Below are 24,740 nucleotides of genomic sequence, written 5' to 3'. Positions count from 1 at the left end.
CAGTGTTAACGTTTTCTAAACCTTTAGTGCAGTATCATAACCAGGATATTGGTAGCGAGATATCCATAAACCTCAGGTTTTCTCAATTTTACTTGTACTCATTTCTGTGTTTGTTTTAAGTTCTATACCAGTGGTCGGCAAACTCATTGGTCAACAGAGCCAAATATCAACAGTACAACGATTGAAATTTCTTTTGAGAGCCAAATTTTTTAAACTTAAACTTCTTCTAACACCACTTCTTCAAAATAGACTTGCCCAGGCCGTGGTATTTTGTGGAAGAGCCACACTCAAGGGGCCAAAGAGCTGCATGTGGCTTGCAAGCCGCAGTTTACCGACCACGGTTCTATACAATTTTATCACCTGTGTAGATTTATGTATCCATCACCAGAGGTAAGCTACTGAACAGAGCCAACTCTGCAAAGGCCTCTTTTGTTGCCTTTGTATAATCACAAATATTCCCCCGCCCCCCAGTTTCCACCCTGTGGCCACCACTAATCTACCTTTCATAGCTGAAGTGTTGTCATATGTTATATAAATGGAATCATATAGTGTATAACCTCTTGGTGTTAGCTTTTTCCATTCTGCATAATCCCCTGGAGAGTTATTCTACTGGTTTTGTATGTTCCTTTTTATGCCAAGCAGTATTCCTTGGTCTGGATGTACCATAGTTCGTTTAACCATTCACTTGTTAAAGGACACCTGGACTAATTCTAGGTTTTAGCTATTATAAGCCAAGCTGCTGTGAACATTCATGTACAGCTTTTTTAAAAAAAAATTTTATTTCAGAGAGGAAGGGAGATGGAGAGAGAGATAGAAACATCAATGATGAGAGAGAATCATTGATCGGCTGCCTCTTGCATGCCCCCTACTGGGGATTGAGCCTGCAACCCAGGCATGTGCCCTTGACCGGAATTGAACCCGGGACCGTTCAGTCTGCAGACTGACTCTCTATTCACTGAGCCAAACCAGCGAGGGCTCATGTACAGCTTTTTGTGTACCACTAAACATAAGTTTTCATTTCTCTGGGAGAAGCGCCCAAGGGTACAAATGAACTTCTAATGCAGTTCATAAACCCAGAATTATGTTTGGCGTGATCCTGCTCTGGATTATGTTCTCACCTTTTATCCAGTCGGCAGTTAGATTTCGTGTGGGGCCGTCACCCAGTTCTCCCTGGCCCGGGGCCTGTGTACATTTCCAGACTGATTAGGGCACTCCCCAACCCGAGTTGCTTTGTTGCTGGCTGACCTCCGGGAGTCGCCTCTGCCATTCATCACACTTGTTAGGTTTGTCTCACTGCTGTCTCTCTTCCCCATCTATGTCCAGAGCTCCAGCAGCCTCCACGGTTCCACCCACAACCATGTTCTTTCCCCTTCTTTGCTGTGGAAGTACGGGCTCTCTGGCCTGTGAAGTTGTGAAGGGAATAGCTGTCGCTTTTCCTCTGCCCCTGCCCTCCGCTTCCCTGTAGTGAACACATGTTGCCAAAAGATGGCAGTGTGCTTTGCACTGAGCTCGCTCTGCCCTGTCGCCTGTGGTTTGGAGAATTGATACTATTCTTTCTGTGCGTGTTGAAAACGTGGACAGCAGATTTTCCAGAACGACAAAGGCACCAAGAAATGGCTGTGTGATTTAAAAATTTTGAAAGAAAACATCACATTTTCAAATGATTTATAAGGAAACTGGTTCCCCACTTCTTAGAAATGATTTGAATAGGGAATAGAATTCAGAGATGTGTGTATAATTCTAGATGTCAGTGCGATTGTTGCATTCTATGTAGCTCCTGAAAAAGACCTGTGAAAATGCTGATTTTTGCCTCCCATCTGTTCTGAGAACAGCCAAGTAGCAGGGACAGCCTGCTTTTGAGCTCTGAGACCTGAGACACACACACCTCTTAGTCCTCCAGTGAAGGCCCTTATGCACACGGTAAATATAATTTTCAAGGCAGCAACGGTTAATGGTAATAAACTCTTCACTTCCTAGTATTGGTCCACTCCCCGGCGTGCGTCACTTCAGTGTGTGTGTGGGCATGTGTGCAAAGAACTGTTTAAACATTTGCTATGCACAGGAAAGCTGTTGTAAAGTGAGAGATTATGGGGTTTGCTGGATATCATAAACAGAGCAAGCTAGTGAGGGTAAAGTGGGATGAGTTTAAATCTGAGGTTAACTAATAAACATTAAGCTGTATGCATGGAGAAAACCAGCAGTGTCCAGTTCAGGTATGGGCATGTCAGAAACTGGAGCTCTTCTGCTCCCTAGGGTGCCGTCCTCTGGGGCCCTTTTTGGAAGCAGCCAGAAAGCCCTGCTGTTCATGCGACCCACGTGCAGCCTGGTGAAGTGGAGAATGCACGAGGTGTGGCGGAGAGGGGGCCCGCTCTGGGACTGGGGCTGCAAGCCTCAGCGTGGGCCCTCCACGCACGGGCCAGTGTGTGGAGGTTGCAGGGCCTGCTTTCTGCTCCCCCCACCCCCGCCCCGGTCTAGGAGCTGCCTCTGCTCTGACTCTGCAGCTCATAATATAGCTGCATGCCTGGGGTGACAAGGAACGGGCTCCACCTTAAGCAGCAGCCTTTTTGCTAGTGCATCCTTTGACGAAGGCCTTCGCTTAGGAAGACGATTACTCTGTATAAAGTTATAACCCTGAAACCAGATGCTGTTACTATGGAGATGAGGAAAATGCTGCTGTGGGAGGCCCAAGAGAGGAGGGGTGGGAGAAGGGCCGTAGGAGGGCAAGTGAGGCGAATGCAGAGGCTAGCACACCCAAAGACTTTCACCCTTTGGCAGCACTGTGCCCGGGTAGGCTTGCATCTGCAACTTGTGTGCTGGCGGCCTGCCACTTGCTGACTGGCTGAGTGGCAGCTGCTAGCTCTGTGTGGACTAGCTGGTGAGCACGCTGGCAGTTGGCGAGGGCTCTGGGGGCGGGAACCCACAGGGGTGGAATGTCGATGGGTGCCCAAGGCCCAATGGCTGACAGTTTTGCACAAATGTTTCTTGTGTTAGGCTTAAATCACTCTTCCAAGCCTGCTCAGTGCTTAGGACTGGCTGCTGGTGAAAGCCTGTCCATTTTGGCAGCAGATTTGACATGAGTTAGGGTCAAATCATGTTAGTGTCCCAGAATAACAGGGAATAAGAGAAACCCCACGTTGGGTGTGGACTTCTGAGGAAGGGTCCCCCTGCTCCTCTCAGGGCCTCGTGGAAGGAGGGTAGGGTAGCCCCCGAATGGATTTTGTCCTGACTGGTCTGACCCTTATCCCCGTGATGCTGGTGAGAAGCTTCCAAATCTATTCTGAACTTTGCCTCATGCTGGCGATGCGAGCCACCGGGAGCCGTTTAGAAGCCGATCTTTCCTTTCTTTGTTTTCAGCAAATGCAGCTTGTGTGAAAAGAACATTTTAAGAATGGATTTGAGGGCCTGATTAGGGACTAGAGGAGTTAATTTCTTCCCACTGATAGAGGGGAAAACTGATTAGGTCAGATGGTCATTTTAAAAGATATCTCTGTTCTGCTAATAATAGCAAGCAACTGCTGAGAGGGCTTTAAGGGGGGCGGGGTGGGGAGGGGAGTGTGACAGAAACCCAAATAACTGACATTTGTGCTGTAAAGATGGAAGAAAGCCGTAAATTCCCTGTGCTCTGTGCAGAAGCCCAGATGTGCCGGGCTGGACTAGCTCTCTCGGAGGAGAGGGCTGCTCTGGGAAAGGCTGCTGTGGGCGTGCAGATTTTATATTTTCAGTTTGCAGCACTCATTCTTTTTCGCTTCCTACAGGGAGGAGGCTGCTTGCAGACGCTCTGCATTGTCCCGTCAGGAAGGACTAGGTTTCTAATTACTTGCTATGTATAGTCTTGGAGGGAATGCGAAATATGCATCAGAGAGCCAAGGAATGCACCAGCCATTATTCTCACTCTAACTCAGCGGGAGCTCAGGGACACTGTTTCCTTGGCTGGATGGGTCTCAGCCTGGGGAGAGGACTCTGGGCATGAACGTGTCTACAGTCATCGGCTACAGTGTCTCCTTCAGTTGTTACTGGTGCCCTTCCTTTATTTCTGCTCCGCTTGTTTGTTGCATGCGATTTTGGGAAGGGCTTGGGTGCAGAGGCTACACATTTGATTTCGGGAATATGTAGAAAGTAAATAGGATCAGTTTGATTAATGGTGAGGCGCAGAAACGATGTTCTGTAGGAAATGGTGGTGGACTCTGTAGGTTGGTAGGACTGGAAAGCATTAGTTCTGAGAAGAACTGTGGGCTAAACTCTTTGTTTTTCAAAGAGGAAACAGTTCTATTAATGTCCATGCAGTAAGTAGTACAGGGCTCCAGGATTTTATTGGACTTCTGAGGTCTTTTGAGAAAATTTCCCATTAAGCTGTCATCCTTATCCATGTCGTCAAACGCTGTTATTACTGGTGGGGTTTTGCCCTTTGGATCGGCTGCCCTGGATTGCTAGGGGAGAAGGCAGATGTGATCACACTAGAGTCCTGTCTGTCTTGCTCCTCATTGTATCTCTAGTGCCTAGAAGTGTGCCTGGCACCTAGCAGGTACTCAGTAAATATTTACTGAATAGATGAATGGAGGAGGGCAGGAATGAGAAAGGGGAACGAGGGACTGCTGTCTGTGTGTCTAGCACCCGGTATGGTATGTTTCAAGTGCTTTGGTCATCGTCACCAACAACCTCCATAGTGCCAAATCCCATTTTTCCTTCTCTGTCTCCCCCTTTCTCAGCCTCCCAGTAGCATACTCTCCTCTTCGGTCAACTTCCTTGACATCACTCTTTCCTGGTTTTCCTCTTACCTCACTCACTGCTTTTGTTCCTCTGCTCTGCTTGTAAATGTTGGCATGCCCGGCGCTTGGTCTTAGGTCTCCGCCTCTGTTTCCACATTTTCTTCCTGGATGATCTCATCTAGGAATGGCTTCAGAGACCAGCTTCCTTCATTGATTTTCCAGTTTTTCTCTCCAGCCTCAGGCTCCTGTGCTACAGATTTAGACATCTAGTTGTGTACCGGATAGTTCCTTTTTCATATATAATACGCATCTCAACCATAAACGGGACAGGAAAGGACTCTTGATTCCTTCCCCCTGACAGGTTCCTCCCACAGCCTTCCCTGGACTCCTGAGATAGTTTCCTAGTTTCTTTGGTCTCCTGATGATCTATATTTCACATAGCAGCCAGAGTGATCCTTTAAAAACGATAAAACAGTTCCATCTTAAAACTCTTAACTATAGTTAATACTACTGTATTACATATTTGAAAGTTGCCCAAAGAGTAGCTCTTAAAAATTCTCATCCCAACAAATAAAATTTTGTAACTATATATGCTAACTAGGTGTATTGTGGCGTAGTCATTTCACAATACTGTAGTCTCCCCTTATCCAGGTTTCTACTTTCCATGGTTTCAGTTACCCATGGGGTTTGAAAATATTAAATGAAAAATTCCAGAAATAAGCGATCGATAGGTTTTAGATTGGGCGCTGTTTTGAGCAGTGTGATCAGATCTTGTGCTGTCTTGCTCCATCCCACTCCGGACATGAGTCTTCCCTCTGTCCAGCCTGTCCACGCTCTCCATGCATGAGTCATTTAGTAGCCATCTCAGTCATCAGATAGCATGGTATCGCAGTGCTTGTGTTCACGTTACCCTTATTTTACTTAATAATGGCCCCAAAGCACAAGAGTAGTGATGCTGGATAGGCCAAAGAAAAGTGCTTCCTTTAAGTGAAAAAGTAAAAGTTCTTGGCTTAATGAGGAAAGGAAAAAATGTAGTAAGCTGAACCCAGCCGGAGTGGCTCAGTGGTTGAGTGTCACCCTATGAACCAGGAGGTAAAGGTTTGTTCGATTCCTGGTCAGGGCACATGCCCCTGGTTGGGGGGGGGGGGGGCGGGCAGTGCAGGAGGTAGCTAATTGATGATTCTCTCTCATCATTGATGTTTCTATCTTTCTCTCCCTCTCCCTTCCTCTCTGAAATCAATAAAAATATATTTAAAAAAATGTAGTATGTTGAGGTTGCTAAGATCTACAGTAAGAATGAATCTTCTATCTGTGAAATGGCCTAATTTATAAGTTAAACTTGATCATAGTTATGCATGTCTAGGAAAAAACATATATATAGGTTTCAGTAGCATTGGTTTCAGACATCCATTGGGGGTCTTGGAACACGTCCCTCTCAGATAAGGAGGGGCTATGGTATATGCAAATATCAAATCACCGTGTTGTCCATCTGAAACTAATAGAATGTTATATGTCAGTTACACCTCAGTAAATCAGAATAAAAATAACTCTTCAGTGGCTCCCAGAACACCTCTGATGCTGACTGCCCACCATGGCCTGCATGGCCCTGATTCCTCCTGTCTCTCTCTCCAGCCTCACGGACCTCATTTCCATTCCTGGAACATGCTAAACTTGTTCCCACCTGAGGGCCTTGCACTTGCTGTTCCCTTTGCTTGGAATGCTTTGCCCCCAGATCTTCAAATGCCTGGTTCCTTCGTATCATTTTCTTCTCTGCTCAAATGTCACGTCCTCAGAAGCCTCATCTGAACCACCTTATGCCAGGTAGCTCACTGTCTCCTTGTATTTCCTACAAAGCACTTAATGCCGTCTAAGATGACCTTGTTTATCTATTTATTATTTTGTTTCTCAGGAATTGTCTGTGTCTTATTCACACATGCATCCCCCTCCCTCTGGAGAGCACCAGGACATAGCAGTTGCTGGAGTAGTAAATCAGTGTGTCATTCTTTCTTTGTGGGAAAGGCTCAGAGAGGGCTGGCAAAAGACTTGACTTCTCAAGTCTTCAAGGCATTGTTTTTCTACTGTAATTCTGGTGGCTGATCCAAATCCTATTTGTATTTAAATTTTATATTTTTAGTTTTAATACGGAGAAGGAACTAGATATTTATCAGGATGAATTATTGCATGCATGACCCATATCCCTGAAGGAAAATACTCTGCAAGTGTCCACAGGTAATGAGTTTCTTAATGGCATTGTCCACCAACAAATGTTAGGGTAAAAAGGAATCAGGAAAGAAGAAAGGAAAGAAACTTACCTTTATTAAACATGTACTAGGTGCTAGGCACAAAACTGAGTACTTTCACATTGGTTACCTAATTGAATCTGAAAGTGGTCCTGCAAGTCGATATTAGTATCCCAATTTTATAGATGGAAACATGGAGGCTCAAAAAGTTAATTCTTTGTTCCAGGTGATGCAAATGTTAAGTGTTTGACCAAGATTTTTAAAACCCAGGTCCACCTGACACCAGACTTCTGAAATTTTGTGCTAAGATGGTTGTTTGCAAGATGGATATGCTCCTAAAATAAAGAGGAGAAAAATGAGAATTCAGTGCATATCCACATATATTATAACAAGTATCTGAACCAGAAGAATAAATTATACAGGCAATATGGAAAACAGACCTATAGTGTTCAATGCCTGCACATTGAATAGATGGATGAATAGAATACAGAGTAAAACATTTGGTCCTCTGGCGGCGCTCATGTATGGTATGACATAGAGCAGCTGTCCCCAGAGAAAGTTCTTTGTTTCTAGACCGGGCCGACACAAGCAACATTTGAGCAATTGGGGATTTCTTTCTGCTTTCACTATAAATAGAGTGTGTGGAATTCTGCATGTCAAAGTTAATGCAGTGAAAACGAGTCACATTGAATAAGGAAATAAACCTTAACTAACTCCATATACTAGAAACATGTTTGGCACCGGGAGGCCATAAAAACACTGTCATTACTTGGATGGATCCTGAGGTCTTATTTAGCATGTGAAATTGCAGAAAGGATCCTATTATGTAAGGTGACAGGAGAACAGCATAATGTGGCTACAAAATAAAGAACTTGGTGCCCTTCATGGAAGAGTTAACAGGACAGATATACACAGAGAGAGGCGTGTGATAAGAACGTGGAACATAAATGAATGGGTGGCATATATGTGTGACTGTTGCCGAAGCCGCATTGCTGGATAATCCTCAGATGTCAGATTTCCGTAAGGCCAACATGTGACTCAAAGCTTGCCACTCCACAGAGCATACTGGGCTGTGCTGGTATTAAGAGGCTGGCTGGAAGCTAGGCTCTCACTGTGCCCTAGCCTACCTCCCTGTCGCTTTCTGTGTGTGGGTGGGTGTGCATGCGTGTGTGTGAGGGCATACATTTTTATGCAGTGGGTGTTTAAAGAGCTCAGCACTGAAGCTGGATTTCCACAAACGATCATCACGAGCACTCCAGACATACCAAACTTCCTCTCTTGGTATTTTTTTCTTTCCTTTTTTTTTTCTTTTTCCAAATGCAAATCCCGAAGGGGAGCACCCCCACCATCCAGCCTGCGGGATTGAGATGATTTTCTCTCACCTGTCCATGTGGGTGGCCTCTCGAGGTTAGAACTGAAGCCATGTGGGACCGGAGTATTCTCTGCCACCAGAGGAGAGGAGCTGCGTGAAGAAGTGGCAGTCACCAGACGAAGAGTGACTGTGCCCCGTTAACATGAACAACAGCTCGCAGGTCAACCTGCCCAGAAGCTGGGCTGCTTCGAGTGGCTCCCTCCAGGAGAAGTCTGAGCATTCTTTTTTTCTTTTTTATTACTATAGGATGGAGGATGAAGCTGTCCTGGACAGAGGGGCTTCTTTCCTTAAGCATGTGTGTGATGAAGAAGAAGTAGAAGGTGAGCTGTATGGGTCCAGGGAAGTATACATGCATATACGTATGTCTTTGTAGATAGGAGCATTCGTCCATTTCGTGTATCTTGTATTTTTGAAGTTAAAAACCAAAGCTTTTCGATGAGTTTCATTAATCTACCCATTTTGCTTCAACACAGAAAGTAATTTTAAGAACTTCATTGGACCATCAGAATCTGAGTCAGTGTAGTCCTGCATGGTTTTAAAAAAAGGGGTGGGGTCTTACTTTGAAGCAGGTGCCTCTTTGTAAAAAAGATTTTTTTTTTGCCAGAAAATATAAACCACCTTTCAATGACTAATTCAAGGAAGCCGCTAGATTTATATAAATGTGTTTGGTTGAATCTTCTTCTGTTCTTTCACATAGCTTGCAGGGTAGAGAAACAGATGTTACAGAAGGAGACTGATACCAATGTGTCCAGGAAGAGGGGTATAAGCTGAGGATGTAAAGAGTGGTAATCATGGATGAGTCTCAGTTAGGAAAAGATGGACAAGCATTTTTTACTTAAAAAAACCCCAGGACCTCTTTTGCTAATGTTCCCAGTCCTGTTAAAAACCAAATAAAAGTTAAATTTTAGCTCATATTATGATGCTTTTAATGTGTCTCTCTCTTGACTTATCAAAAATGTGGAATAATGCTGTTGATTTGATAGTGAGAAAGCAGGACTTAATATTTGTTAAAGTAATTATGTGAAGGCATCACAGATATGCAAGGTGTTATGAATATTTATAATGAGATTTAAAAAATAATTGGTACTCATAAAATTAAATGAAACTTGCAGGTGAACTATGTCATAAAATCTGCCTGTTAAAATCACCCGAGAGACAACTTACATGTGTTTGGAAACTCTAGTTTGATTAGTGCCATTTGGTCAACATTTAATGTATACCAAGAACTTGGACCTCAGGGGTGATGGGGTTAGGAGAGAGCGGGTGGTATTATGTGTTCTGGAGTGATTCTCCAATCAGACTCATCCCAGGCAAGTGATGCTTCTGTGCCACCTGGAGTCACTTGAAAAATCTGACCATGGTGTTTTTTCTCACATTTCCTTAGTAAGTTTCTTCTGACCATGCAGTGTTGGAGGGTAGGTTACCCCCTCCACCTTGCTACTTCCTGCAGTTATACTCTTGAGACTAATAAGAATTTGATACCTAAGTTTCTTAGAAAAAAGGAAACTGCAGTATTTTCTTTCATATTGTTTTATGGGTTCCTTGCACTTTTACAACATGACTGTGGGAAAATGTCAAGTTCGTGAAAGCAAAATAGTAAAACTTTTGTCTTAAGATTCTTACAATTCGTGATGTTAAGTCTCCATTGTCACTGTCCCAGGGTCAAAGAAGAGATAAGAATATTAAAGTTATAGTATATGTATGTAAGAAATATTGTAGGATTGAAAGAATATTCTATAGTTTCAGGACAATTAAAGTAGAAAAATCAGTGAGGAAGCTTGGGAATGAGATGTGTGAGTGTGTGTGTGTGTGTGTGTGTGTGTGTGTGTGTGTGTTTTCCTAGAGAATAATGTTCTAGCTAAGTTCACAGCAGATGTAAATCACTTTCTTAAGTGTGTAAGTTCTGTGGGATTGACAGCACCCTTACTGCAATTGGATATTGTACATGGGTTTCGTAAGGCTTTGACTAAGAAGTTAATTTCCTGAAATACTAGTATTTCCTTTGATTTTCAGGCACAAAATTAAGATAACAATTTAATGGATAGCATACAAATCAGGTTTCTCCAAGGAGAAACAAAAAAGACAACAAAAGGTGGTAAAAATCTATAAAATTGTTTGGCTTTGTGGTGATTAAACTTGCCACATGGATTTTGTGTATTTTCCTGTTCTGAGACTTCTATTTTAATGATTATCATTCATGTTGGTTGGAGCCTGAGTTGATTATATTTCTTTCAAGGCATGTTTAGCTAGATGCCTGTGGTTGAGTTTTTAGGGCCTACAGGATGGTTGTCAGTGGTATCATTATTTGGTGGAGAACACCCAACAGTACAGGCTCCTGTACAGTATACCTCTTAGAACTTCAATAGAAACTATTAGTTTCTAACTCTGTGCCCACCCAGTGGACCCTCCCATTTTCTCACCTGGCTCCGTCGGGTGGGGGTGGAGCACTTACATGTTATAGTGACTCTGGGTGAAAGTATAAAGAAGTTGCAGTGGACATGGGTGTGATGACTTATCTAGGCACCCAGTGGTGGAGCATGAAGAAGCAGATGACTTGACTGCGAAGACCTCTAATGAGAATTCTTCCATATCTTGAGTGAGAATGTACTCCTCAAGGACATAAGTCCGCCTCATATTTTTAATTGCACCAAGAAGGGTGTATTTGAAGGAAAGCAAACTGTTATCTCAGAACATAAGTAGCTGAGTTCTGGTAACATTTATGGCAGAAGGAAGTGCTCCAGATTTAAGGATGAGGAATTCAAAGGTTAACGGAGCTGGAACACCTTACATTTCTATTATCAAACAAAAATTTTTTTTAATGCAAGCAGTTATTTCTCTTGTTTTTAGGATAAACATGATTGACGCATATTGCAGCACACTTGGCAAAAGCAAACTTATCATAAAACTTTGTCCTTTAAAGTAATTTGCACAAATAAGATGTACTTCCATTAAGTGATTATTAGGGTGACGAAGGTCCAGTAGCTCTAGTTACTTGGAAATGTTCATGCTTTTAAAATTCTTCTTAGACCCTCAAATTGGGGGCATTGGATTGAGCTCAGCCTGAAGCAAAAAGAGCCCAGTGCTCTCTCATACGTCCATCCTCTGCTGTAGTTCTGAGCAGGGGAGGGGGGCAGGGACCTCAGCCCCGCCCTCAGTTCACCTGGTTCAACTTTACTCTCCGTGGGTGGCATGACACTTAATCCACCATCTGAAAACTAGCAGAATACCATCAACTGCAAAACTCACTCAGAACAGTGAGTCAGAAGAGGAGTCATCTTCTGTTTAAATAATGAATTCATCTGTGTGGGATATATTTAAAGACCTAAACCTACTTTTCACATAATTTGCCTTGTGCTTTTGTGTTAGTGGTGTAAAGATATACTCTTTAAAAAGGTAATCAAGTGTCAATTTTTAATCTTCAAAACAAAGAGAAGCTTTATCTTCGCTCGTTGCTTAGTGAAATAAGTCACCGAAAAAGTTCAGAACCGTATGATTTCACTCATAAGTGGGATATAAAACTAAAAGCAACAAATATACAAGAAAAACAAACAAAAACTCATCAACACAGACATCAGTATGGTGCTTACCAGAAGGAAGGGGGTTTAGGGATATAGTAAAGGGTAAAAGGAGTCAAGTATATGGTGATGGAAGATTATTTGACTTTGGGTGTTGGACGCACAGTGCAATATGAAGATTATATATCATAGAAGTGTACACATTAACCCTATGTAGTCTTATTAATCAATGTCACCCAAATAAATTTAATAAAAAAAAGTACAAAAAAAAATAAAGAGAAGCTTTAATATCCGTTCTTTCATTGGTTATGTTATACTTTGTATGTTTTTGTGGAGTTAACATTTTTGACTCAGAGTGGCTACTGGGGATAGACTCATTTAAAAAATTTAACGTTTAAGATAATCATATTTGTTTCTGTACCAAAAGGCTCCATCTCCAGCCCAGGTAGATGACAAATTGATGTTACCAGCATGACCCAGAAATGACGACTGTGAGAACTGCACTTGTTTTCATTTCAAACACACACAGAGAGGGGAAATTGGCAAGTTTTGTGGAGTGAACTAAAGTTGAGATAGGAAGAAAGAGCCCCAGGTATCTGTTTCCAGAGGGATATCTTATACATGTTTTATCCTTAAGAAAGTCAGCCAGCATTTTGGATCTGTATGATGTAAACAGATTACTTAATAATCTCATATTTCGCAATAGGGGAAAAGAACAAACTCCACCTTATCCTTTGAGATAAGGCCTTGGCTCTGCAGTGCTAGGTACCTTCCCAAGCAAGCTGTGGCACTCTGACGTTATGGGGAGGGGCCTTTTCTTAACCTCAAGTCTAACCAGCAACTCAGGAAGCATAAAGTACAGCAAGACAATATTGGCTGAAATGTGTCTCCACTTCTGAAGTCCGATTGGGGCTCCCAAAGCTATTCTGATATATTGTGGTGGCTTTCCTCTCCCATTCAGAACTAAGGCCAGGAGGAAGTGAGCTCTCATCCCTCCAAAAGGAAGAAGAATTAATGCAGAGTCCCATGTCTGCGGATGGACATTAAGAGAATGTTGTTGGAAATGCATGGAATTTTACCGGAGAATTATTTTTAGGGAAGTAAAAGTAAAAAAAGTAGGACACTGTCTGGAGCAGAATAAACATTTACCAAATATTTGTTAAAAGAAAGGGTGAATAAATGAATGCATAATATAAACTAAAGAAAGCATATGCAGGATTACTTTACATAATACTCTAAAATCTTTGTTTAGATTTTTAGTGAGAAATTTGATTCTCAGCAGTCTTAGTCAAATAAGATGACATAGTTTCTAGTGAGCCTATCCTTGCTGTTACTCTTGTTTAATTTTGCAAAGATGACTGCCATTTATATCATCTATATACTTAGTTTGATAAGACAAAGAATCCTCTAAAAACACCTCGCTGCCTTATTTTTCTTTTCCTTCTTCAGCTCTTTTGAGGAGAGAGACAAAATGATTAAATGGTAGCTTTTGTCTTTTTGGAAGTCAGGATCTCAACATTTTACAGACATGAAATCATAATGACTTAAACCTATTTTTCACTAGAGGATATTAGGATGATGTATTTATGTGTATTGGAAGAGTAGTATTCTAAAGAAAAAGTGGAGCCTGGCAGACATTTGTTAATAATTACAGTGGTAAAAAGTGGAATTGCTGAGCAGGAGTGAATGAAAACCTATCGGATGGGAAGGGAGGGGCCGAGTTGGGGCTGGGCTATTCTGAGCGCTGGATATAAGTGTCCGGTTGCATTTTGCTGACCTCTTCTCTGCTGGTTACTCTAATTTCTCAGAAACAGTGTGTGCAAAGGAAACACTTGGGCAAATATTGCTGAAGGAAAAGCCTGCTTAAAAGAAACAATGTGCCCACACATTGGAGAGCTTGAAAGCAATGTGGCGAGGTGTTTAAGGGCTGATACTTGAATCTGGGTTTCGCAGAGCAGGTTGAGCCCATACAGCCCATTCCCAACGCCCTGCTTCTTTCTCCTGGTGGCCCCAGCTGAAAGCCAGCCAGAGGTCCTTAAGGCAGGCAGCACTGAGCTTGGGAGCTAACACCTCCTGCTGTGTCAGGGAGATTAAACATTTGTCCACAGGTTTCTTAAGGTTCAAGGAAATCTGATGATAATGCCACGGTTTTATGAAACTGGAATCAGATACCCTTTCCCAGGGTTTTCCAACTGCAGAGAATTCCCTGGTAGGACGACCGTATGGGCTAAGGACCTCTTGAAGCCACTTTCTGTCCTACATGTTTATTGCAGTAGACATAAAAAACTGAACTTGGTACTTGCGTTGTGTTTAGCAAGGATCCAGAAATTCTGAAACGATACACTTGCAGCAGTTTTGTCTATAGAATTCTTCGTCTAAAGATTCATTTTAGAAGCTTTGTATCTGGTCATATTTCTAAAACATATTGTTTGATTTTTTTTTTTTTTGTGGGGAGGAGGGATGGTATCATTTGTTTTATTCATGTGTGTTAAAGCATAGTGGCTAAGCAGCAGTTTGGGAATATAAGTTTAAAACTTTATTGCTGAATCATTGCATAAGTGAGGACAAAACTTACAGTTTGGATTTTGGGCTTCTTGCTCTGTAAAATGGGAACAGTGGGACATGCCATTCACCATGGAGCTGTTTGGGTTATTACCAGGAACAGCGTTACTGCTGTGCCTGGCATTAGGAAAGGAGTGTTTTATACTCTACCATCTCTGTTCTTTTTTTTCTTTCTGATTAAAACAACTTCATAATAATTTTCATTTTCACCAATAATTAATATCACTCCAAAAATTTTAACTGGCCTAAATGATTTTTATTTGCTTAATTCTTTTTTATCAACATCTAACCTTTGCCTTCCTACCCATGCTTAGCTAATGCTTCCTGTATTGGAAAAGGCAAGCTAGAATGGTCCAGGGAAGGTTCCCAGGGCCTGCTGTCTATTTCTCTTTGAGCTCGTCCTGATTCTCTTTAACCTCTGGGTGTGAGATCTAATTTTCACGGTTAGACTGCTCTGATACACAGTGCCTCTAATTTGCCTCCTTTTCCAAGATGAGGCATATTAACTCCAATATAGGATAAAAACAAATGCATGCCCATTGCCTAGTAAAGCATGCAAATTTTCTTCTTCCGGAGAACAGATCTAAGTGTATAGTATTTTTCCACCAATAAAGAGGATTCAAAGATCTATTATATGAAATTAATATCAGCCTATTTTATATGATACACAACCTGTTACGTAATTTAGGTGCCAATTAAATGAGAGTATGCAATAGTACAGTAATGATACTATCTATTTGAACCTGAGCAAAATTCTTCCCCATTTTAATTCTTACAAGGTTCAGAATCATTGGGGGAGTTGAGAATTGGGACTTCTGAGGGAGAATAGAGGAAGAATAGAATAAGGCTGCATAGAGCGCGGTTGAGTGCCTCTTGCTGCTGCTGTGAGCTTGCTGGCGGGACTTTGTTTTGTTATGTCTTACTTTACTTTTTTGGCTGGTTGCATTTAGGGCACTGAGGTGAGAGCCTGTCATGACAGGAGTTCAGAAGTTTCCAAACACTGTGTCCCTGAAGCTGCTGATGGCCAGGGGCAAGGAAGGTGAAGGCAGGGAGGGTGGTGAGTGACACCCATTGAACCAGCAGTCCATCTAGGTGGCTACATGGCTCTGAGGAGCTGCAGAGCTTTCCATCTAGTTAATTGTTTTTACTGTCCCAGAGAGTTAGCATTGTAAGGCATCTATGGTAAGTGCTTTATCCAATGTGTTCGCCTTTCTTTACACTCTGTTGACTTGGAAAGGAGAACAGACTCTATTTAAACATCTTGAGACATTATTTTGCTTTGCTGACCCTTCATGGTGGAATACTCAACTTTTACCAGGCTAAAACTTTCAGAAGTAAAAATAGGTTTTGAATTTTAGTATTATTGGCCAACATATCAGCTTTAGAGTCAGAATTGCAAATTTACAGATTGGTGAAATCACCACCCCAGCCTCAGTTTATTATTAAATTTTCAACAAGTAATTCTATCCCTACTGAAAAATAAAATATCTTGGATGCAGAGCAGCGATTATCAATTGGTGTGCACAAAAATTTTTAGAACATGCAATAGTCAGGGGCACTGACCTCTTTTCCCTTAGATTGCCAAATAAAAAAATGACAGCAGCCAACACAATAGCCATCCAGTGTGAATGAATCAAAATTATACCTATTGTTTTGGTCAAAATTTTAGTGATTATGTGTGCCACGAGATGAAAAAGGTTGACAATTGCTGATGTGGAGTGAAAGCTCATATTTGAATCCACTGGACACACATATTTGGCAAATTAAATCAGTATCTGATAGTTCTGGTACTTTTATTCAGTGTTGTGGGTTGGAAAATGTCGTGAGAACCAGAAGTCACAGGACCCGCTTCTGTTCCTGGCTCTGTCCTCCCTTTCGGGATGACACAAGGCCAGTCATGCTGTGTGGTTACATCTCCTTCAAGCCAAGCGCAGTTGACCTACTTCCTTACCCAGCTATCAGCGATGCTCTAAGATAATACCTGAGAAATATGTTGATATTTGCAGGAAGCAATTGACATATTACTTAATTTCTGAATCTTGGTTTTTAGTACAAAGAAATAGCATTTGTCCCTCCCTATTTCCTAGTTTTGCTAGAAGTAAACTAATTTGAAATCCCCAGGATGAAGCCTATACATTTAAGATATTATCTCCCTTGGATATAGTTCCTGTCGGTCATTTTGTTTAACACTTCCTTGCCAGTGGTTGCTGTGACTGCAGAATGCATTTAGACTAACACTAGTGCTGATATCTGCTAATCAACGAATTAGTTGACTCGTATCTATGTTCATTGTTCTTATTAACTTTAACTGATGGGCATTGCTTTTTTTCCTTTAAGCTTGGGAAGGTGGTCAGGACAATTACAGATATAAGTTCTAATATGTTGCTTTTCTAAGCTCCCATAGCTCATTGAATGTGATAACATATTCTAGTTAGGGCCACAATTAATGTTCCGTCAAATCAACCAGTCATTACTTAAGGACACAAGATTGGTTATATGATAATTTAGAGAGTGTATCATGTATGGGAGACCAGGCTCTTCCATGGAGTGACATTAAGTTGAGACCGAAAGAATGAAGAGGAATTAAAAAGGTCAGGAATGAGGGAAGCACCGCAGGCAGGCAGTGTAAAGGCCCAGAGGTGAGAAAGAAGTAGGCCTGTTTGAGAAATGGGACGAGGTCTATGTGGCTGGACCATGTGAATAGGGAGAGAGTGGCCTGAGGTGTGTGGAGGCTAAAAAAATTTTCCTCCCACCTTCTAAGTTCTTCCAGCGGGACTAATACTCAAATTAACAGAGTCAGATTAACAGGAGAAAATGCCCAAAATTTATTATGCAAATGCACATTCAAGGTGCCAGAAGAATGAGACCAGAAATGCATTGGGCAGTTGAGGCTTATATGCCATTATGGACAAAGGAGAAAGGGGGCAGGGGTCTGTAGTTTCAAAGGGGAGATAGCCAACTTACTGGTAGCCAATACAGAACTGACCGTGTGATGAAAAAATTCCTGCTTGGCCCTGGCTGGCATGGCTCATCCCACCCATGGAAGGGCTGCTGATTCAATTCCCGATCAAGGCACATGCCAGAGTTGCAGGCTCAATGCTCAATCCCCAGTAGGGAGCATGCAGGAGGCAGCCATTTGGTGTTTCTCCCTCTCCCTTCCTCTCTCTAAAAATCAATGAAAAAATCTTAAAAAAAAAAATTACTGCTGGTTAACCCAGAAACAATGAGACACAAGGGGTTGGGGCGGGGAGGGGGGGATCTAGCTACCAGGACGCTTGGATCTTCCCTGTCTATGCTAAGATTCCTTTCCAGGAGCAGGCCTTTCCATCTGAATCTCTTAGGCAAGAAAGAGGGAGAGCCAAAGGTTTTTTCCTGAGTCTCTTGTTTCTCTTTTTCTTTTTTTTAAAAAAAATATATTTTATTGATTTTTTTACAGAGAGGAAGAAGGAGGGATAGAGAGTTAGAAACATCGATGAGAGAGAAACATCGATCAGCTGCCTCCTGCACACCTCCCACTGGGGATGTGCCTGCAACCAAGGTACATGCCCTTGACCAGAATCAAACCTAGGACCTTCCAGTCTGCAGGCCGATGCTCTATCCACTGAGCCAAACCGGTTAGGGCTAAAGGGCAGCTTCAGAGAGGAAGGGAGAGGGAGAGAGAGATAGAAACATCAATGATGAGAATCATTGATCGGCTGCCTCCTGCACTTCCCCTACTGGGGATCAAGCCTGAAACCTGGGCACGTGCCCTTGACCATAATTGAACCTGGGACCCTTCAGTCCGTAGGCCGATGCTCTATGCACTGAGCTAAACCAGCGAGGGCTCTTGTTTCTGAATAAGCAGCTTAAAACCAATATCCCAAAAGGCACATTTTGAGGAGGCAAAACTTTGGTCCCCTTCAGGTGGATAGGACCCAGATAATTCATGGCCTTTCTGCTCTGATAAGGACTTAAGATTTTGAGTGTGCACTGGAGAGCCATGGCAGAGGGTTTTAAGCAGGGAAGTGGCAAGACAAAATTGGCATGTAGAAAAGATCTCTGTGGCTGATGGGATAGAGTGAGAAGAGGACTGGACTGGGCTCTGTGAGTGCCAACATTTGGAGATTGAGAAGGAACAGTCCTAGAAGTTGGAGGAAAATCAGGAAGAGGGTGACTCTGAGGCCAAGATAAGATCACTTTCAATAAGAAGCAAGTGTGGACAGTGTCGAATTGCCTGGAGTCAGGTAGATGAGGATCGAAAAGTAGCCAGTGGATTAGGCAGAAAGAAGGCTATTGGTGGCTTTTGTTAGCAATTTGGGTGGCAGTGTTGAGAAAGAGTCAAATTGTGGAATAGGTTGGAGAGTGTCCAAAGAGAAAGTTATCATTATAAGAAGTTGGGAAGAGACTTTGAGAAATGGTCGAAAACTTTGAGCCTTTTCCTCTATGTGCTCCATTACACGTAAACAATTAAAATACTTAGTTTTGTTATAGAATTTTAAGGGCTAGAAAGGATCTTAGAGAGAATTTAGCTCAACATTCTCAACGTACCGAGGGATTGATGAGCCCTGGAGGGGTTCAAGTAATTTATTTGTAGTGATACTAATAGTAATGAAGTTAAAGGAAAATAAAAAAGAAAGAAAGGGTGTTGGAAGAGTTTATGAAGTAGTGAGAGAGAAGGAAGACACAAGCCTGGCCTCCTCATCATTTGAATGACTGCAGGTGATCCATGGGAGGACAATGTCACAGCCAGAACTTCTTCATATTGTGGGGCAGTTGATGCAACTGAGGGTTGTGGGTTCAGAGAATTATTTTTTATTGATTTGAGACAGAGAAGCATCGATTCATCCATGCATTCTTTGGTTGATTCTTCCAGGGTTGTGGATTTATGCTTGTCATTCTCTGTAGAGAGAAATATTTTCAGAGAATTTCTGAGCCTCCTTTTTTTCTTCTAAGTAACTGGGTAATTACTATTGAAAGGCCTTTTGTTAAGGTTTTTTTTTTTTTGGGCTAAGCTTTGGACACCCTGGAAGATGGGAGGGGTGGTGATGGGCTATTGCCATGGTAGTAGGACAGTGGGAAAAGGTAACCGTATATATCTAAGACCTCAAAGAGTCCCAGTCTCTACATCAACTCAGTATTTGGCTTTTGTTGGTTCACTGGTAGATGAAGAGGTTGAATTCGGTGATGTTGAAAGTCATTTCAACTTTGAAAGTGGGACTATGTGCTGTTGTGTCAGTGAATGCCATTCTTTTTTTATATGGAAACCCATAGTAATGAAGATTCTGGGATTGGGTTTATGGAAGCTAATTTAAATCTCTCGCAGCACTCTTCCTAGTTCATGGTCATTGTTTTAGCCTTTGGACATTATCCATGTCTCACCTATATTACAGGTTTGTGAGAGGAGGAAATGATGTGAGTAATATTAAATGTCTGATACCTGATTAGCCCTGAGTGCATTAACTGTGTGGTGGATTATCTGTTTATAGCCACTAAAGACTGTTCTTCCTGTTGCCCAGCCACAGCTTAGGCCAGTGCTTAGGGGAAGCCATACCGAGTCGGAGATGGACAATGTGGTTCGGATGAGAGTGTGAATTCGTGCTTGTGCATTTAGATGTCTCTCTAAGCATCTTCTCTGGCTGCAATTGCAAATCCAGTTATCAGTGACCATCCCTACTTCCCACTCAGCTGTGCAAATGGTGAGCACGAGAGAGAGAATGGAAACTGTCAGTTCTCTGTGTTTGGCTCACAGGTGGATTTTGTCTGACTGCATGTGTACTGTGCATTAAAATCTGACAGTTCTTTTGGGGTTCTGGGGTGTCAGGATGAGTGTCACTCTCCTCCTGTTGGGTGGTCCCTCTTTGCTCTTAGCACCGCCCTGCCTGGCATTGGCCTTCCTAGACCTGTGGTCGGCAAACTGCGCCTCGTGAGCCACATGCGGCTCTTTGGCCCCTTGAGTGTGGCTCTTCCACAAAATACCACGGCCTGGGTGAGTCTATTTGAAGAAGTGGTGTTAGAAGAAGTTTAAGTTTAAAAAAATTGGGCTCTCAAAAGAAATTTCAATCGTTGTGCTGTTGATATTTGGCTCTGCTGACTATGAGTTTGCCCACCACTGAGCTAGACCTTTTGGCTCCACTCTACCGTGTTCAGTCAAGTACAAGGACCAGCAGATCTGGTTCCTGGGAGTTGGCACTCACTGTGTGGAAGCTCCAGGGGAGACTATACCCGGGACAGGTGGAGACTGCCAGGCGCTTGCTTCTGGGCCAGGTGAGGGAAGGCTGAGTTTATGGAAGGTGTTGCTCTATTGAACAGTTATAATGAGTAAAATTGCTGAGGGAGGGATGGCTTAGACTTGGCCTAAAGTTGTCTATTCTGTTCTGCTTGGGGTGAATGCCCCGGAGTGCCTTTGCTAGAGAACAGAGGGAATTCACAGTTAGTATCAGGGCTGGAGGAGCGTGGCAGTCAGGAGAAATGGTGCTTTGTTTCCCCCTTTAGAATGGGAAGGGAGAAATAGGATCAACACTTACAGGGCACCGTTGTGTATCAGACACAGTGGGAGACACTTTGTTGACATCATTTGATTCTATAAAAATCTCTCTTTCTCCCTGTATATAGCTCCCGTAAAAGACATTATATAGATTGATCACTGAACAGAATAAAGTTATATTTCTTTAAAAATATTTACCAATTCCCACTTTTTATAGTGCTGGTCAGTTTTGCCTCTATTATAAGCTATGAGGAATGGAAACTGTGGTGAAATCTTAACTTTAATGTGTAGTTTTAGGGTCCTCAGACTTATCTAAAGACTTTAGAACCATTTTACTTAAAAATGAGCACTTAAAAGTCAGGTGCAACCCTGGCCAGTGTTGCTCAGTGGTTAGGATGTCGGCCCATCACCACCAAAGGGTTGCAGGTTCGATTCCCAGTCAAGGGCATATACCTGGGTTTCAGGTTTGTTTCTTGCCTCTGTATGGGGCATGTGCTGGAGGCAACCAAACCCCCCCCCCCCCTCTCTCTCTCTCTCTCTCTCTCTCTCTCTCTCTCCCTCTCCCTCTCCCTCTCCTCACTCCCTCCCTCCCTTTCTTCCACTGTCTCTGAAAAGCAGTGGAAAAAATATCCAAATATCCTCTGGTGAGGAAAAAAAAGGTCAGGTGTAGCTATTTGTTTTTCTAGAGATTGTTATCATCATTATAATCATCACTACATATTAAATATTAAAAGTGCTATGCTCAGTAAACACCAGTAGCAAGTTGAGATCCCTTATCAGTCTTGCCTGGGGAACCTCAGGTCACCTTAAGGATTTCTGAGAGGCTTTCTGTGAATAAAATCCCCATGCAACTCAGTGGGAAGAGAAGTCTTTCCCTGTTTTTCATAGCTTTTACCATTTATTTCCTTGCATGCCTGAACCTAAGGGTAATTGGTAGCATTAATATTAAAGTATTCAGCGTTCAGAATGATCTGTAAATAAATTACATATGTAATTATCTATTAATAAACATAAGCATTTTTTTTCTATGTGAAAAGTTGCCTTTATCCAAAATATAAAAATAGAAATCATCCCTTGTCCTGAGGAGTGATGTATGTTTGGAGTGTGGACCCCCATGCAAACATTTCATCAGCTGACTTACCCCCTGTTAACTGCAGAATTACTGCATGCCTTTTGAAGGTTGTTTTTTTCCCGCCCCCCCCCCCCCCATGAGCTGGAATTATTGCCCAAGTAAATTAGCAGTGTTCCTTTGATTATAGCCTCTAGAGCTGCTTATGGACACTCTTATGGATTTGTGAGTAATAAGCTAACAAATTATTTATATTTCATTTATTAAAATGTTTAGGATTATACATACTGATCTATTTCTTATTATATAAAGTGCCAGACACAATCTCTGCGGCATCAGGACTTATACTATAATTCTGTTTAAGGATTTTTAGGCATGTACTTCTATAGAATCTTTGAGATTTATTTGGCCCAAGAAGTAAAGTATTTATACCATCTTTTTTTTTTTTTTTTAATAACCTATCACTCATCCAGGGCCATTGCCTCTTCTACATTTTTCTTTTCATAATTAAAAAGAAATAATAAATACTCTTAATATTGCTTCCCTTCCCTATATGCTTTTTTATTTTTATTGATGAAGGTATTACATATGTGTCCTTATCCTCCCATTGCCCTTCCTACCTACCCCCCCCCACTCATGCCCTCACCCCCCTGGTGTCTGTGTCCATTGGTTAGGCTTATATGCATGCATACAAGTCCTTTGGTTGATCTCTCCCCCTTATTCCCGCCCTCCCCTACCTTCCCTCTGAGGTTTGACCGTCTGATCGATGCTTCTCTGTCTCTGGATCTGTTTTTGTTCATCAGTTTATGTTGTTCATTATATTCCACCAATGATTGAGATCAGTTGATATTTATCTTTCTCTGACTGGCTTCTTTTGCTTAGCATAATGCTCTCCAGTTCCATCCATGCTGTTGCAAATGGTAAGAATTCCTTCTTTTTTACTGCAGCGTAGTATTCCATTGTGTAGATGTACCACAGTTTTTTCTTCTTCTTTAAAAAAATTTTTTTTTATTGATTAAGGTATTACATATGTGTCCATATCTCTCCATTTCCATTCCCCCACCCCACTTCCATACATGCCCTCACCCCCACCCCCCAGTGTCTTGCATCCATTGGTTATGCTTATATGCATGCGTACAAGTCCTTTGGTTCATCTCTTACCCGCACCCCCCCTCCCCAGCCTTCCTGTGTAATTTGACAGTCTGTTCAATGCTTCTCTGCCTCTGTATCTATCTTTGTTAATCAGGTTATAATGTTCTTTATTATCCATAAATGAGTGAGATAATGTGGTATTTTTCTTTCACTGAATGGCTTATTTCACTTAGCATAATACTCTCCAGTTCCATCCATGCTGCTGCAAATGCTAAGAACTCCTTTTTTATAGCAGTGTAGTATTCCATTGTATAGATGTACCACAGTTTTTTAATCCACTCATCTGCTGATGGGCACTTAGGCTGTTTCCAAATCTTAGCTATTATAAATTGTTCTGTTATGAACATAGGGGTGCATATATCCTTTCTGATTGGTGTTTCTAGTTTCTTGGGATATGGCCCTAGAAGTGGGATCATGGGGTCAAATGGGAGTTCCATTTTTAGTTTTTTTGAGGAAACTCCATACTGTTCTCCACAGTGGCTGCACCAGTCTGCATTCCCACCAGCGGTGCATGAGGGTTCCTTTTTCTCCTCATCCTCGACAGCACTTGTCATTTGTTGGTTTGTTGATGATAGCCATTCTGACAGGTGTGAGATGGTACTGCATTGTCATTTTGATTTGCATCTCTAGGATGATTAGTGACTTTGAGCATATTTTCATATGTCTCTTGGCCTTACTTATGTCTTCTTTCAAAAACTATCTATTTAGGACCGTTGCCCATTTTTTGATTGGGTTGTTTATCTTTCTCTTGTTAAGTTGTATGAGTTCCCTATAAATGTTGGATATTAAACCCTTATCAGTGATAATATTGGCAAATATGTTCTCCCATGCAGTGGGCTTTCTTGTTGTTTTGTTGATGGTTTCTTTTGCTGTGCAGAAGCTTTTTATTTTGATGTTGTCCCATTTGTTTATTTTCTCTTTAGTTTCCATTGGTCTAGGAGCTGTATCTATGAAGATATTGCTTGGGCATATATCTGAGATTTTGCTGCCTGTGGATTCCTCTAATATTTTTATGGTTTCCCATCTTATGTTTAAGTCCTTTATCCATTTTGAGTTTATTTTTGTGTATGGTGTAAGTTGGTGGTCTAGTTTCATTTTTTTGCATGTATCTGTCCAATTTTCTGAACCATTTATTGAAGAGACTGTCTTCACGCCATTGTATGTTCTTGCCTATATCCTTCTTGGCAGTAGCCATACAAATTTTAGGAATCTTGGAGTAAGATTAAGTTACTTTAGGTAAGCCAGGGAAGGCAGTACTTAAGTTATATTTTGGGAATATTGCTGATTAGTTCTAAAAAGAATGATATAAAGTGCCAAGTGTTGTGGAATATTTGCTTTAAACTAGAGAGAAAAGAAATTCTGTTGATTATAGAAAGAGCAATACTGTGGATAAAAATCAAATTTGGAACATCTCTCTGTGTTAGAGATGTATGTAGGTAGCTGAGGGTAAAGGGTGGGTTTGCTGGGGTGATTGTGGGGGTCTAATCCATAGTTCAGAAATCTACTTCCCTCACTGTCACCCAGCCATCTCCATCCTCCTCCCCCAGGAGGGTGTAAAAAGTATTTATATGCTGTTTTATTCCAAACAGGTTAGTGTGAAGGGAAAATAATGATTGCAAGTTTAGAAGAGTGAGTTAGTGTATAAAATCCCTGTCACGAAA

The 24,740-nt window shown here is 41.9% G+C and overlaps 1 protein-coding gene across 3 annotated transcripts in view; it reads left to right on the top strand.

The window, feature by feature from the left end:
• Nucleotides 1-24,740, top strand: part of SLC4A4 (solute carrier family 4 member 4) — a 348,112-nt gene that overhangs the window by 48,912 nt on the left and 274,460 nt on the right. For 2 of the 3 annotated variants that reach the window (XM_080659935.1, XM_080659936.1), the window contains exon 1: nt 7,997-8,638. In XM_080659935.1, the coding sequence (XP_080516061.1) occupies nt 8,461-8,638 (178 nt within the window). In that variant the 5' untranslated portion in view covers nt 7,997-8,460. Of the gene's footprint in view, nt 1-7,996; nt 8,639-24,740 lie in introns of those variants that run through there. The other variant, XM_080659937.1, reaches the window with a different exon arrangement.

The sequence above is a fragment of the Plecotus auritus genome (genome assembly GCF_963455305.1).
Source record: "Plecotus auritus genome assembly, chromosome: 1".
NCBI lineage: Eukaryota > Metazoa > Chordata > Mammalia > Chiroptera > Vespertilionidae > Plecotus > Plecotus auritus.
This window is presented reverse-complemented; position numbering and strand designations above follow the sequence as displayed.